Source organism: Myxocyprinus asiaticus, chromosome 15 (genome assembly GCF_019703515.2).
Source record: "Myxocyprinus asiaticus isolate MX2 ecotype Aquarium Trade chromosome 15, UBuf_Myxa_2, whole genome shotgun sequence".
NCBI lineage: Eukaryota > Metazoa > Chordata > Actinopteri > Cypriniformes > Catostomidae > Myxocyprinus > Myxocyprinus asiaticus.
The window spans coordinates 23,943,982-23,960,359 of record NC_059358.1 but is presented as its reverse complement, the minus strand read 5'-3'; the positions used below and the strand labels follow the sequence as shown (position 1 = coordinate 23,960,359).

Here is a 16,378-nt window from a genome sequence, read left to right as displayed (position 1 = left end):
TTATAAATGGTTTATCTATGGTTTACAGTAAAGACGTTATATGGGTTATTTTCTGAAATATCAGAAAAAAAGTATAAACTTGGTTCAATGAGCCTGTATGATTATGTCGGACATGTAACAGGATGATGAATACACATCCTCACATGTTTAACACACTTCTAAAGCCTAAGAAATGTGATATATAAAAATGAAAACTACCACTAGACATGCAATATGTGTCTTTATTGCTTAAATTATTAACCCACATACAATAAATAATAATATTATTCAATATGATCATATTCCATATCAATACTTAATAAAAGCTGTTTTCGATTGAACAATATTATTTACTGCATTCAAAATAAATGCAAAGAGATCATTTTAGCAGTATGACATTATTTTTATTCACTTATCCTTTCACAAACAGTAGTCCATGCACTGCGGTGGTGGAGACAGGATCTGTTCCTCCTGCTATATGCTTATATGGTGGCCTTGATCACATAAGATAATCATTAGATCATATTTGACTTCATATCTGTCAAAACTTTAGAAATTAAAAAAACAGTTTGCAATCAGAGTTTATGCAATTTATTTGTAAAAAAGTTAATATCAACCAACAGCTACTGCGGGTCAGTTGTATCTAATAGAGCAGACGTGATAACAATGACGGTGACCCATGAATTATCATCATCATTTATGTAAAATCCTGTTTTTCCTGATGCAACGATATGGTGGAAATTTAAGAAGCCTCACTCTCCAATAATTTGTGGAAAACGGGGTGTTCCAACCCCACAAACAGCACTTTTTGGGCAGTTTCATCACAATTTGAGACAGCAGTTATTTTCTGGGTAACCAAAAGAACGTTTGTTTGTAAACAGTAAATTCATCTATGCCCTATACTCACTCCAAAGGACAGAGCTCTTGATGTGGGCACTTTGAAGGGAGCATGTGATTGTACCCTTCCCTGACAGTCTTGCGGTAGGGCCCTGAATTTGTGAAAAAATAATTGTCTTACTTTAGTTGGGAACGACCCTATGAGTGGTTTGCTGGGTTTTCATTGGACTGTTTACTGGTCATCATCTGTAAAAAAAATAAAATAAATAAAATTACACCAATGTTTGTACACTGGAGTTTCAACTCCAATGTTGAGCCTCAGAGAGACATGGGACGTTTAAACAGCTGAAACAATGGACATATTTTGGAAGTGAGCAATTTCAGTTTCTGGATATTGTAAGTTTTGGTTGAGTAGGTCTTTGTTTACAAAGGTGGGCTACTGTATTTCCCTTCAGCTTTACTCTACTCTTTATAATACTGAAATGAAACCACCGAGATCCCCTCTGAGGTGTAAGAATTAAATTCTAAGGAAATTGATATTTGGATAAAGAATGACTGAGTAATAATAATAAAAAAAAACTTAAGCCATTGAAGAAATGCATACAGGCAAAAACAAAATTGTATGGCATTATAATCACTTGTAAAATGACAGATACAGACAAATGATGGTTAATCACAAAGCACAATAATCAAAATACATGGAAAGTGCATGTAAACTTACCTTCTTTTTCACCTCAAGGATAGAACAGCAGCGCAGAGACTGGGACTTTCTAAGTGTCCGGTCCATGTTCTCCGGTGAACAGCGATCTACCCACTTTAAGCAAACCACCCTAGTTTTGTTTAGCTCTGCATGTCCGAATAGCGTTACACATCACTGAACAAGCGGAAAAGTAGGATAGATGTCCTTTCAGATAAAATAACAAAAACAATGGCATAATTTCTCTTTTTAATAGTCTTTATCTGCCCCCTGGTTTAGAAGCAGACTGCTGAAAGATGAACATGCGTAGGCCAATTACGGACCGGGCCAATGGGGCCAGTGACCAGGGGCCCGGGAGGGCCCTGGGCTGCAAGGTCTTGCAGCCCATCTACTTTGAAAACAAATATTTAATATAAGCTTGAATATGTGGACCCCACAGCTTATACAAGGCCCCCTCAATAGGCCCCTGTGACTATGAGGGCCCTCAGTCCTTTTATAGAACCCTTTTGCCTTCCCGTTTCTAATTACATTTTTTGAGCTACTCTTTAACCTTATAACACCGCTTGTATCATATTTGATACATGACTTTCTAGAGCCTCTATCTACATCATCAACATGATTAAAACTTAGCTGATAAACCTTTTGTATGCCGTGTACTTGATGTTTACTGCCTCCTGATGAAAGTTTCCATGCTCTTCTGGAGGTAGAAGACCTAGTAATATATTTTCCAATATGGCTACCTTCACATTGCGATGCACTCGTCTTTTTGATGTGAAATCTTTGCTGATTTTGATAAAGAAAAAAGTACAATAACTATTATATTTTTACTGATATTTTAAAATGAGTATTTATTGAATTGAAGCAACATGTGCTCACATAAAATTTCATTATTTTATAGACAAATCATGTTGAAAATGGATAAAATATGATACAACAGGCTTTTGAGGTATATCTCTAAATCATCATTCCATTTCATTCATGTCCACCACAATAAAAAATGTACAAGATTTTACAATACTGACAAATACATTTTACAGATATATTTGAAGTGCAATTTATTTTACATATGCAGCTTGCTCTCTCATTATATAGATCTCATGGTTTTTATCTCATGGTTTGTTATTATAATGTGATCTTACTATAAAAAGTTTTTACAATTGAACGTTTTCAAACATCAATATAGTGTTTGATGTATAAAAACATGATCATTTATTTAAAAAAAAAAAATCATATTGCATTTGAGGTGCTAAATTGTAATGTCATACATTTCTATAGAGCAAGGAGATGAAGTTTGGATGAAACTTCAAAACCTTTGGCATCTCTGAAAAGCCCAGGGTGTCCTCTTAAGATACACAAATTATATACTATTCATTGCTATAACTGCATGGTTTCCCTACATTAAAAAAATAACTTGGCTTAGGTGGTTGGGAAAAATAAGATTTTGATATTTTATTTTGTGTGGTTCAAAAGTACCGATTTATCTAGATCTATAGAGTTTGAGACAAAATATAATGTTGGTTTGACAAAACCTTGTCTTAAAGTTTTTAATTGTTTTAAATAGGGTAAAGGGATGATCACTTCTGAATGGAACGCTGATGAGTTAGAAAAGATATGCCTGAACTCTTTGCAGAGTTTCACCAAACCCATGCATAAATGTTCTAAGAGCCTATTTTTTGTTTTTGTTTGATGAAGCTAAAATATTTCATAATGTATTATTGCCCCTTTAAATATATGCATGTTTACACTTCTTGTTACATGCTTGTTTTGTTTTTTGTTTTTTGTATGCATAATTTTTTTTTTTACAAGTATTTACATTGAGTTTACATTGATATGTATAACAAATGCTAAAATAGTACTGTCTCTTTAAGAACAGTGGCTGTTTAGCAAACAGTTCAGCGGTTTATTTATCACATACGTGCTATGTGTTTGAATTAATCTGACTGTAAATAACAGAACGTCCTGGTTACTTGCATAACCTCCATTCCCTGATGGAGGGAATGAGAGGTTGTGTCGATGTAGTGACACTAGCTGTCACTCTTGGGAGCCTGAGACACCTCTGGTCTTTGATAAAAGGCCAATGAAAATTGGCGAGTGGTATTTGCATGCCACTCCCCCGGACATACGGGTATAAAAGGAGCTGGTGTGCAACCACTCATTCAGGTTTTATGCTGAGGAGCCGAGACAAGGTCCGGCCATTTCAGCGGGTAGTTCAGTGTTGTGGCAGGAGGGACACAACCTCTCATTCCCTCCATCAGGGAACGGAGGTTACACAAGTGTAGGGCTTTACTGGTTGTTTAGATCAGTGTTACTATCAGAAATAATTGGTAATTATTTCTTTAATTATTAAATAATATTTAAATTAATTAATTTAATCTAACTCATTAAAACCTCATATGGGGCTCCAGTAAATGTAGTGCGCTACGTTTAGGAGCAGGTTTGGTTATTAGCAATAATTAATAATTATCAAAGATAATTATTAATTATTAAAATCAATAGAACATTGATGAGAATGTTAGCTTTTTTAATCCTTTAAATCAACAATTATCAAAGATAATCACTAATCATTAACATCGATGAAACATTAATTAAAATTAACACTAGCTTATTGATCATTCAAATTCAACAATTATCAAAGATAATTATCAATTGTCAAAAATCAATAGAATATTAACAAGGATTAATATTGACGGGGCACCACCCTGGAATCAGGGACTAATAACCAGATAGTATAACAGTCTCAATATTAGATTGTTTTCTTAGGAAAATCGACATCCGAAGAATATCGATTTTCGGAGAAAAAAAACAATGAATGAAGGCTTGAATCCGAGCACTGACATCCCATCAGCATGATACAGGTGTATGCAAAACAAACCAAAACACTTCTCTTTGAAGTATAACAAAGTTTATTTATGCAGTAATATCAATTAATAATTAATACAATGCAGTCAATAAACTTCCGACTTACAACTACAAACTAAACAGTGATATGATTAGATATGGAAATCAAAATAATCCTATAACACATGAGGGTGTGTGTGTGAGAGTGTGTGTTTGTGTAAGGAGGGACAAGCACAAAATGGCGGACATGACTCTCGTGGAGAGTATGTCATGCGAGACTTCCGGCCAGAGAATATGGCCACGAATGTGGGCGGAAAGAAACCAGTCAATGGTGTCTACCAGTTACCGCGTGCATCCGCTTGTACGATAGGTTAGGGACAAAGCTGAGCTTTATCACGAAACTATCTACGAGCCAAAAATGTGTGCGAGAATGTTTGTGAGGGGTCGCGTGTGTGTGTGTGTGTGTGTGTGGTTAGTACGAGAGAGAGAATTAAGTGACGGCTCCAAAGCCGGTTTCGCGATCGTGGGAGAGAAAGCAGCTGTTAGTTTATCACTCAGAGACACGGTGGACGGCTAATAAACCATCCCACAGTCTTTGATTCTTTAATGGATAAACTCAGTTTGCCGGTCTCACCCGCGATGGTGGAAATGCACAACAGTCCAATGTGGTTGGACTACAATACAGCAAATCTCATTCGTGATAATTAATACCCTGAGTATTAATAATGAGCGGACCTTTCCGCTGTGCACCAAAGCAGACAAAGAGCTGCTCAGAGATCCTAAAGCTCTGCGTGTGATCCAAATAGATGCATAAAGCACGCACCGGACACAGCAACGACAGGGCTGGGTCTGCCTCCTCCTGGGGCAGCGCTCGCAGGTTCACCACCTGGTCCCTAAAAGGGGTCATGGGAACCTTGGACACATAGACCGGTTGGGGTCTCAAGATCACGTGAGAGTAGCCCGGACCGAAATCCAGGCACGTTTCGCTGACAGAGAACACTTGCAGGTCTCCTACCCTCTTGATGGAAGTGAGCACAGTCAGGAGGGCAGTCTTCAAGGAGAGTGCCTTAAGCTCAGGTGACTGCAAAGGCTCAAAGGGGGCTCTCTGTAGACCCTGAAGAACTACAGAGAGGTCCATGAGGGAACGAGGCGCGGTCTGGAGGGGTTCAGCCTCCTGGCACCTCTCAGGAACCTGATGATCAGGTTGTGCTTCCCTAAGGACTTACCATCCACTGTGTCATGGTGTGCTGCTATAGCAGCAATGTACACCTTCAAGGTGGAAGGGGACAGCCGCCTTTCCAACCTCTCCTGCAGGAAGGAAAGCACCGATCCGACTGCGCATCTCTGGGGGTCTTCCTGTCGGGAAGAACACCACTTAGCGAACTGTATTAAAGGCATACAGGCGCCTCATAGAGGGGGCCTTAGCCTGAGTGATTGTGTCTACCACCGTGGGTGGTAGACCGCTTAGGTCTTCTGCGTCCCATCCAGGGGCCAGATATGGAGATTCCAGAGGTCTGGTTGCGGGTGCCAGATGGTGCCCCGTCCCTGAGAAAGAAGGTCCTTCCTCAGGGGAATTCGCCGGGGGGAGGGGGGGGGGCTGTCGTGAGGAGCGTGAGGTCCGAGAACCACATCTGGGTGGGCCAGTAGGGTGCTACCAGGACGACCTGCTCCTCATCCTCCCTGACCTTGCACAGGCTCTGTGCAAGTAGGCTCACTGGGGGAAACGCATATTTGCGAAGGCCAGAAGGCCAGCTGTGTGCCAGTGCGTCTATGCCGAGAGGTGCCTCGGTCAGGGCGTACTAGAGCGGGAAGTGGGAGGATTCTTGGGAGGCAAACAGGTCTACCTGTGCCTGTCCGAATTGACTCCAAATCAGCTGGACTATCTGAGGGTGGAGTCTCCACTCTCCCCTGAGGGTAACCTGCTGTGACAGCGCATCCGCTGCAGTGTTGAGGTCGCCCGGGATGTGAGTGGCTCGCAATAACTTGAAGTAATGCTGACTCCAGAGGAGGAGACGGCGGGCGAGTTGTGACATACAACGAGAGTGCAGAATGCCTTGGTGGTTGACATGCTATTGTTGCCGTGTTTTCTGTCTGAACTAACACGTGCTTGCCCTGGATCAACGGCAGGAACCTCCAATGCAGCCACGGGCCTGTCCATAAGCCGGCGGCTGCGTGCCCGTTGCAAACAGTGCCTCAGCCCGTTTTGGAGGCGTCTGTCATGACCACGATGTGCCTGGAGACCTGCTCAAGGGGAACACCTGCCCGTAGAAATGAGAGGTCGGTCCAAGGGCTGAAGAGACGGTGACAGACCGGTGTGATGGCCACGCAATGTGTCCCGCGACGCCATGCCCATATCAGGACTCGAGTCTGAAGCCAGTGCTGAAGCGGTCTCATATGCATCAACCCGAGTGGGGTGGCCACCGCTGAGGATGCCATATGCCCCAGGAGCCTCTGAAAGAGTTTCAGTGGAACAGCTGTTTTCTGTTTGAACGCCTTCAAACAGGTCAGCACGGACTGTGCGCGCTCGTTCGTGAGGTGCGCTGTCAATGAGACCGAGTCCAACTCCAAACCTGAGAAAAGAGATTCTCTGAACCAGGAGGAGCTTGCTCTTTTCCCAGTTGACCCAAAGCCCTAATTGGCTGAGGTGCGAGAGCACCAAGTCCCTGTGTGCACACAACATGTCCCAAGAGTGAGCTAGGATTAGCCAATCGTCAAGATAGTTGAAAATGCGAATGTTTTTTCGGTACGTTGAAGTAGGGGCTGTAAAACCCCTTCTTCATCTCAGCCGGAGGGACAGGTTCTATCGCACCCTTCCGTAGGAGGGTGGCGATATCCGCGCACAAGGTAGCAGCGTTTTCGTCCTTCACCAAGGTGAAGTGGATACCGCTGAACCTGGGCGGATGCCTGGTGAACTGAATCACATAGCCGAGTCGGACGGTCCGGACCAGCCATCGCGACGGATTGGAAAGCGCAAGCCACGCATTCAAGTTCCATGTGAGGGGGACCAAAGGGACAATGTCGTCGGATGTACCGGTAGGTGGGGCCTCGCGTCGGGACGGAGCTTGAGGTGCCACACCATGTCGTGGCCGTGCTGAGTCTAGGGACATCGAAGCACTTACCTGGCTCCTTGTGACCACCCCTGGAACAGCCTGGGATGGGGGAGGAAGAGGCCTGTCCTCGCAACCCGTGGAGACTGTCACATCGGGGGCGGATGTGTGCCACAGCTGGGCACGCAGGGGCGGGGAGACCTGCTGGAGCACCAATCCTGCAAGGGAAATAAAGGTGGACGGTGGTCGTGATGATGACCGTGCACACCGGGTATGTGACCCAGGGAAGGAGGAAACCGCTCTTTTGCTGAACTGTTGGGTACTGTATCCACTTGGGCATGCGGCAAAATCAAATGAAAAGGCAAAAAAAGATTCTCCACCCGGCTGTCCACCGGGGGATGGAATGGTCTTACTAACAGCTCCAATGCAGTGGGTTTCGTCGACCCTGGGTTGCCCGTCTCAGGGGCGCTTTGACGACCTTCGTGGATTCTTGGCAGCCGGCCATGAGACAGGTGGCGTCTGCTTCCTGTGGTGGGCTCCACGCCGGTGCCAGTGCAGTCACCACAGGGGGACGCCCTTGGCGACGAGGAGACGTGGTGCGGGATCTTGAGCCGTGCGGGGTAGGATATGCCGGATAGCCTCCGTCTACTGCTTCACCGTCGAGAACTGCTGGGCAAAGTCCTCGACGGTGTCACCGAATAGGCCAGCTTGGGAGATGGGGGCAGCAAGGAACCGTGTCTTGTCGGCCTCACCCATCTCGACCAGGTTGAGCCAAAGGTGGCATTACTGGACCACTAATTTGGACATCGTCTGCCCGAGAGACCGCGCCGTGACCTTCGTCGCCCGGAGAGCGAGGTCGGTCGCCGAGCACAGTTCCTGCATCAGATCTGGGGCGGAACTACCCTCGTGCAGTTCTTTTAGCACCTTGGCTTGGTGGACCTGCAGGAGAGCCATGGCGTGCAGGGCGGAGGCGGCTTGTCCAGCAGCGCTGTAGGCTTTGGCCGTCAGGGATGATGTGAACCTACAGGGCATGGACGGGAGCTTTGGGCGTCCTCGCCAGGTGGCGGCGCTCTGTGGGCATAGGTGCACCGTGAGCGCCTTATCCACTGGGAGAATCACCGTATAGCCCCTGGCTGCCCTGCCATCGAGGGTAGTGAGGGCAAGGGAACTGAGAAATCGCAGTAAAAGGTGCCTCCCACGATTTTGTCAGCTCCTCGTGCACTTCCGGGAAGAAAGGCACTGGAGCGGGGCGCGGCTGTTTTGAGCGGCGCCGCGGGAGGGTTCCACTCTAGCCCGACGCTCGTGGCCGCCTGGGAAAGCATGTCCGTCATCTCTGCATCAGCCTGTGACTGGGCAATCGTCCCCGAAGGGAGGAGCTCTCCGATCGTGACCGTCTGAAGTTGAGAGGTAACGACTGCAACCAGGAATAACACACAATCGGAAAGGCATCTTTAAAAAGACGCGTCTTTAAAAAGACGTTCTGTGTGTGCCGCTCTTTTAGAGAAATATACTCTCAGGAAAATATACTCTCTTTTTTCTGCCGAAGCGCCCAGGGGCGTTCTCTGCAGTGCACCAGTGCAGAGGAGGGAGAAGCCGCTGAAATGCGCCGTCAGATCCAGCAGAGGTGAATGAACAGTCGTGAGAATTCAGCTCAATGAGCATGACCGTTCGGCTCCGAAGAGAAAATCTGAATGAGTGGTTGCATACCAGCACCTTTTATAACCGTATGTCCGGGGGAGTGGCATGCAAATACCACTCGCCAATTTTCATTGGCCTTTTATCAAAGACCAGAGGTGTCTCGGGCTCCCAAGAGTGACCCCTAGTGTCACTACATCGACACAACTTCGAGTGAGTGACAGATAGGGAACAGGTATTAAAAGAGACTTAAATAAAAGAAAATGGATTGCGTGGATCTCAGCTTTAAAAGATAATTCAATCTAAAATATAATTGGCCCGGGGGGCCCTAAATGAAAATTGGCCCTGGGGCCCTTGCAAGTCATAATCCGCCCCTGTGAACATGCAATCAAGATACTAGCCTATTATTGCGCTTAACGGTTGCCTAAAAAAATGGTGGAGAAAACGTACTATTAGGGGGAAAACATTAAGAAATCTGAAATGATTTAATTGCTATTCAATAAATAAAATAAATCCAAAATGACTGCATCAATATGAACAATTATAAACAGCTCTATAATATGCATTACGCAGTATGAAGACACAATGTTATTAATTATTTTGTACAGTAGCCTATTCTAAGTTTATTTAGAGTAATTAGCATCAGGATGAGAACATTTTTCAAACAATCAGGAGGTATATCAATTTATACTGTGCTGTTCAATTTAACACATCTTAAGCCTTTTATTAAGAAATTATATATAAAGTAGGCTACTTAACATTTACAGCTAAGCAAGAGGTGAATCATACTAAAATGACAGATTTTCCCAGAAAATAATAAGATCACATTTACTACATTTTCATTTTAGAACATCATGATTATTCTGTCTAATTAAGGTTTTTTTTTTTCATATGTTTTGCTGGGTTGAAAAGAAAGGAAGAACAGATGGCTCTGTGGTCTGGCCCTAAGCCTTAACCTCATCAGGAGGCTGGCCTCCAGTTAAAGTGACCAAGGCATTGGTCACCATCCTCTCCACCATGACCTGAGTTGTCTCTACAGTATCGGTTCCTAGGTGAGGCAGGACAATAACATTTGTAAAGGACAGCAGGGAATAGTCCCTGTAGAGAATATAGTATCATTAATACTATAACAGTGATGTGTGTAATGCAAGAAAAAGTCTCTAAGGAATGGTAAGCATACTATATACAGTGCTGTGAAAAAGTATTTTTGTGTATATCTCATACTAAATTGTTTCAAAAATTCAAACAAAATCTAACATAAAACAAAGGCAATCTGTGTAAACACAAAATACAGTTTTGAAATGATAATGTTATTTATTGAAGAAAAAAAAAAGTTATATAATACCAACTGGGCCTGTGTGATAAAGTATTTGCCCCCTTAGTTACTAAATCCCCAAATATATGAAACTGCACTCCTAATGAGGTTCAGCTGGACTAGACACACCCAGGCCTAATTACTGCCAGCCCTGTTCAATCAAATCAACACCTAAATAGAACTTTTTAAGCAGCATGAAGTTGGCTAAAAGGTCTCACCCAGTAGCACACTATGCAAAGGTCAAAAGAAATTCATACTTGAACCCGATTGAGATGCTGTGGGAGGACCTTAAACGGGCAGTTCATGCTTGAAATCTCTCCACTGTGGCTGAACTAAAGGAGTTCTGCAAAGAAGAGTGGGCCAAAATTCCACCACAGTGTTGTGAAAGACTGATCTCCAGTTATCGGAAGAATTTGGTAGCAGTTGTTGCTGCTAAAGGTGGCACAACCAGCTATTAAGTTTAAGGGGGCAGTTCGTTTTTCACATGGGTAATATAGGTGTTGGATGACTTTTTTGCTTAAATAAAAAAATATATATATTTGAAAACTGTGTTTACTTAAGTTGCCTTTGTTTTATGTTATAGCTTGTCTGAAGATCTAAAACAATCAAGTATGAAAAATACACAAAAATAGTAGAAATTAGTCAAATACTTTTTCACAGCACTGTACACTCATTGGCCACTTTATTAGGTACACCTGTACATCTACTTATTCATGCGATTATCTAATCAGCCAATCGTGTGGCAGCAGTGTAATGTATAAAATCATGCACATATGGGTCAGGAGCTTCAGTTAATGTTCACATCAGCCATCAGAATGGGGAATGGCTTGTTAATGACAGTGGGCAGAGGAGAATGGCCAGACTGGTCCAAACTGACAGGAAGGTGACAGTAACCCAAATAAACACGTGTTACAAAAGTGCTATGCAGAAAAGCATTTCTGAATGTACAACACATCAAACATTGAGGCGTATTGCCTACAGCAGCAGAAGACCCCTCCGGGTGCCACTACTGTCAGCTAAGAACAGGAAACAGGCTGCAGTGGGCACAGGCTTACCAAAACGGGACTGTAGACGATTGGAAAAACCATAACCTGGTCTGATAAATCTGGATTTCTGCTGAGGTACACAAATGGTAGGCCCACTGCAGCCTCAGTTTTCTGTTCTTGGCTGACAGAAGTGGAACCCAACATGGTCTTCTGCTGTTGTAGCCCATCTACCTCAAGGTTCGACATGTTGTGCATTCTGAGATGCTATTCTGCTCACATCAATTGTACAGAGGGATTATCTGATTTACCATAGCCTTTCTGTCAGTTCGAACCAGTCTGGCCATTCTCCGTTGACCTCTGTCATCAACAAGGTGTTTTCATCCACAGAACTGCCGCTCTAGAGACTGTTGTGCATGAAAATCCCTGGAGATCAGCAGTTACAGAAATACTCAAACCAGTCCATCTGGCACCAACAATCATGGCATGGTCTAAATCGCAGAGATCACATTTTTCCCTATTCTGATGGTTGATGTGAATTTTAACTGAAGCTCCTGACCCATATCTGCGTGATATTATACATCACACTACTGCCACATGATTGGCTGATTAGAGAATCGCATGAATATGTAGAAGTACAGGTGTACCTAATAAAGTGGCCGGTGAGTGTATAATCATATATATAGTGACTAAGCAAAGCAAACCTAGGCTGAGGTTCAGGATAAGCGACATCTAACGCTGCAGCTCGTATCAGTTTCTTCTGGAGAGCATCCACTAAGGCATCTTGGTCCACTACAAAGCCTTTGAGAAAGAAGTATGCTTCATGTCATTGAACAGGTCAAAAACATATGTTCAGTACAGCCGAACTAGCTTAACATGAGAAAATACTAATGAATGTGACAAACTGGAAGCAAACAAAAAGTGAAAGTTGAAAGCTTAGTCAGGGGTTTTCAAATTGGGATCTAAAGGGGGTGCTAAGGGGTCCTTGGAAAATTAGAGGAAAAATTATAAACTGTTTATTATATTCCGGGTTAAATACAATTTAAGCTCAATTAACAGCTTTATTTTTTGGCAAAATGTTGTTTACCATAAAAAATTATTTAGACCCTCCTTTAAAATAAGCAAAACTCTGAGTTACAATGAGGCACTTACAATGGCAGTTACTGGGGCCAATCCATAAATGTTAAAATATGCACTGTTTTAAAAGTATATCCACAAGACGTAAATAATATGCGTGTTAACATGATTTTAGTGAGATAAAATCACTTACTAACCTTTTCTGTGTAAAGTTCTATCCAATTTTACAACTTTGTGTGGAATGACAAACACTGTTAACCCTAAAACAGTTGCAAAAACAATGATTTAAACAACTTTAAAGATCAAATAATACACAAGTTTTAACAGAAGAACAAATATAAGTGCCTTTATAAAATTATAAGTTTCACATAACTGCCATGAAGCCCTCCAAAAACAGATCCCATTCACTTCCATTGTAAGTGACTCACTGTAACATCGATTTTTCAGAAGCAAACGCTGACATTTATTTTATTTTATTTATTTATTTATTTATTTTTTTTTTTTTTTTTTGTGGTAATCAACATTATGCCACAAATGCATTTGATTGAGCTTAACTTGTATTGAACCCAGAATTTTCATTTAACGGTCAAAAACAAATCACAGTATACAATATACAGTTTGGAGAATTATGTTCATCTCTCCTTCAGAATAGTTGCTGTTTTGCTGTACATTTAAATTTAATACTGTATAAATTATTGTAGCTTGAGTACAATGACAAATAAAAGCCAATTTGTATTTTACAAATATATTTATACTGTATGTCATTACAATATCATGCTTACCATGATTCACAAACTTTATAAATAGGTCTTTATGAGAGAGAGAATAAAAACAGCCTTTATAGGAAGGGGTCCCTTGCAAGTGGATCATCCTTTTTTGGGATCCTTAGCATAAAACATTGGAAAATTCCTGGCCTACGTCACGATCACATCTGAATTTCTCACATTCTCTAACAAGGCTGCCTCCCTTTAATTGGACCGCATTGTTCGAGCCTATAATGTTACCTCTGCTAATGTTGATAAGGGTACTGCTGGGTTTCATCATGGCAAGCTCTTTGGCACCAATCAGTTTGTGTGTATGAGGGGACAGATTGACCACCACCATGACAAAGTCTGACCTCTGTAGCAGATCCTCCATCCTTTGACAATATGTGGCCCCAACTGCGTTCTTTTCACTCTCTGTCCTGAACATATATAAACAATGTATAATTTAAAGGATTACATTTAGTGAACATAATATAAAACACTTCCTGACCAATAAGAAATATCATCCTCATCACAGACTTACTTAGTATTGAAGGGCACAATTTTAAAATGAAATCTCAGTAACTCTTAAGATCATGCATTGGCCCTTCAGGATTTTAACATACAACCTTTGGATTACCACGGGGAAACCTGGAAATAACTCTCCAGTTTATGTATCATTGACAGATGTGGGTAGTCAAAAACTGTACTCAAGTAAAAGTACAATTACTTTAACAAAATAATTACTCAAGTAGAAGTGCATACATAAATAATTACTTGAGTAAGAGTAAGAAAGTATCCAATTAAAAGAGTGCTCAAGTAATTAGTAACTTGTTACTTTCACAAATGGCATAATGGACATTAAGTCCCCTATATTCCATTACATAATACACACTGAACATGCATTACAGAATTATTATTATTATCAATAATGGAAATTGTCGTCATTCACCATCATGTTGTTCTAAACCTGTATGACTTTCTTCCATGCAACACAATAAGGAGATTTTAGACGGAATGTTAGCCTGAGTCACCATTTACTTTCAGTGAATGTGTTTTTTATTCTCTGTATTTTGAAAGAGAATGGTGACTGAGACTGTCAGTCCCTAACATCCTGTTTAACATCTTTTGTGTTCCACAGAATACAGCAGGTCACATGGGTTTGGAACAATATGAGTTTAGGGAAATTATGACAGAATATTAAATTATGGCTGAGCTATCACTTTATAGGGATAGTTCACCCCAAAATGAAAATTCTCTCAGAATTTACTCACCCTCATGCCATCCCAGATGTGTATGACTTCCTTTATTCTGCAGAACACAAATTATGATTTTTAGAAGAATATTTCAGCTCTGTAAGTACAATTCAAGTGAATGGGTGCCAAAATTGTTATGCTCCAAAAAGCACATAAAGGAATCATAAAAGTAATCCATACAACTCCAGTAGTTAAATCCATATCTTCAGAAGTGATATAATAGGTGTGGCTGAGAAACAGATCAATATTTAAGTCCTTTTTTTGCTAGAAATTCTTCTCCCTGAATGTGAATCACCAAAAACAAAAGAAGAATGTGAAAGTGACCTGTTTCTCATCCACACCTATCATATCACTTCTGAAGATATTGATTTAACCACTGGAGTCTTACGGATTACTTGTATGCCGACTTGTGATTTTTTTAGCTTTAAAATGTTGGCACCCATTCACCTGAATTGTATGGACCAAAGGAGCTGAGAAATTCTTCTAAAAATCTTAATTTGAGTTCAGCAGATGAAAGAAAGTCATACACATCTGGGGTGGCATAAGGGTGCGTAAATGAGTGAATTTTCATTTTTGGGTGAACTATCGCTTTAAGGGCTCTTGTCAGATCTGGATGAATTTGTCAATAAGAAGAGAGGTTTGGAAACCTTTCTAGTAATTATTACGGTGAAAACGTGAACAATGTTCCACAGGGAAATATAAACCGAAGCAAGATCAATGTGGCAGGGCGGAGAGTGGGGCCGGGTCGTGATTCTGCACACCTGGCCCCTAATCAGGCTGATCGAGCCAGAGAGGGATAAATGCGACCAGAGATGCCAGTACAACAGAGAGAGTGTTAAGGGCAGCTGCCCGACACCTGTGTGTGTGTGTCTTTTGCTTAAGTTTCTGATTAGGGGCCGGGTGTGCAGAATCACGACCCGGCCCCACACTCCGCCCTGCCACAATCATGTTTTATTAATGCCTACTTTCGTTATTTCATAGCTTTTAGTTGTTGGTTCAGTGTAGTTATAGTTTTTAGTGTCGAAAGAATTTAGATCATTAGTTCTGTACAGCAGTACCACCACTCCCTAAACGCAGAGTACGCAGCCTGTGTAGGGCACCGCAGAAATGCTGTCTGTTCGCGCTTCAGTTGTCAATCACACATTCAGCAGAGCAAAAGAAATTTACACTTAACGTGGATGTTTATATGTATTTATACTTATAGCTGCGATAGTTTCCAGTACCCCCGCGAGGGCGCGGGGTAAATGTTGAAATACTGCGCACTGATATATTGCTGCACTGTGTAAAACATACACTTAAAAACTGATGTCTCAAGAGCCCATATTTACAGAATCACCCTGAAATGACCATCACTATGTCACAAAGAGCCTGTTATTATTAGAGCCACAACTTACCTCAACACCCTGCCTTAATTTAAAACTGCAATTTTAATCTTGAAATATCAGCTTGTCTTGGTGTTCAATGAAGGCATTGCATGACGAAACTATTCTTTTTCACTGTGCAGAGTGAAGAAAGTGTTTCAGAAGAGCTTGGCGCTGCAGCAGTGATGGACTCGGCTTGAGTGACTGTAACAGCGTGTGCAGCTGTGTGAACGTCCGCTGTCGTAAAAGTCCCATTCAATAATCTATTAATAAATTACGCATTAATTAAAATTAAACCCAGTAATGTAATGACAGGAACGCCACCCACTGTAACGAAGTAAAAACATTTCATTCGAAATTTACGATGGTCTACCCCTACCCCACCACTGACTACAACTTTGAGGTTAGGCAAGGACTGTATCAGATTTTGGTCAACTTTAATTGTCACACCCCACACAAATAGTGCCTGGATTTTGTCTGCGAAGTCTTCTTTCTTCTTTACAAATCTTTCATATGGGATTATAGTGAAGTGTTTCTCGATACAAGGTGCAAAACACTGGTTGATGCCTCCTTTTCTTCCAAGTGTGGTTGCCAAAATGCATGGTTTCTC

General features: G+C 41.9%; 1 protein-coding gene across 1 annotated transcript; it reads right to left on the bottom strand.

The window, feature by feature from the left end:
• Positions 1-4,472: 4,472 nt before the first annotated feature.
• On the bottom strand, positions 4,473-13,599 carry LOC127452660 (glyoxylate/hydroxypyruvate reductase B-like). The gene is made up of 3 exons (XM_051718293.1): positions 13,413-13,599; positions 12,036-12,132; positions 4,473-10,131 (listed from the first exon to the last, which is right to left on the bottom strand). The coding sequence occupies exons 1-3, from the start codon at positions 13,597-13,599 to the stop codon at positions 9,978-9,980; spliced, it is 438 nt and encodes a 145-aa protein (XP_051574253.1). The 3' UTR covers positions 4,473-9,977.
• Between the last annotated feature and the right edge of the window lie 2,779 nt (positions 13,600-16,378).

Coding starts and splice junctions, on each gene's coding strand:
- LOC127452660 (XM_051718293.1), bottom strand. CDS start 13,599: ATGTTCAGGACAGAGAGTGAAAAGAACGCAGTTGGGGCCACATATTGT. Junction 12,133..13,412: donor CCTTATCAACATTAGCAGAG/GTAACATTATAG, acceptor TCTTTCTCAAAG/GCTTTGTAGTGGACCAAGAT. Junction 10,132..12,035: donor TATCCTGAACCTCAGCCTAG/GTTTGCTTTGCT, acceptor TATTCTCTACAG/GGACTATTCCCTGCTGTCCT.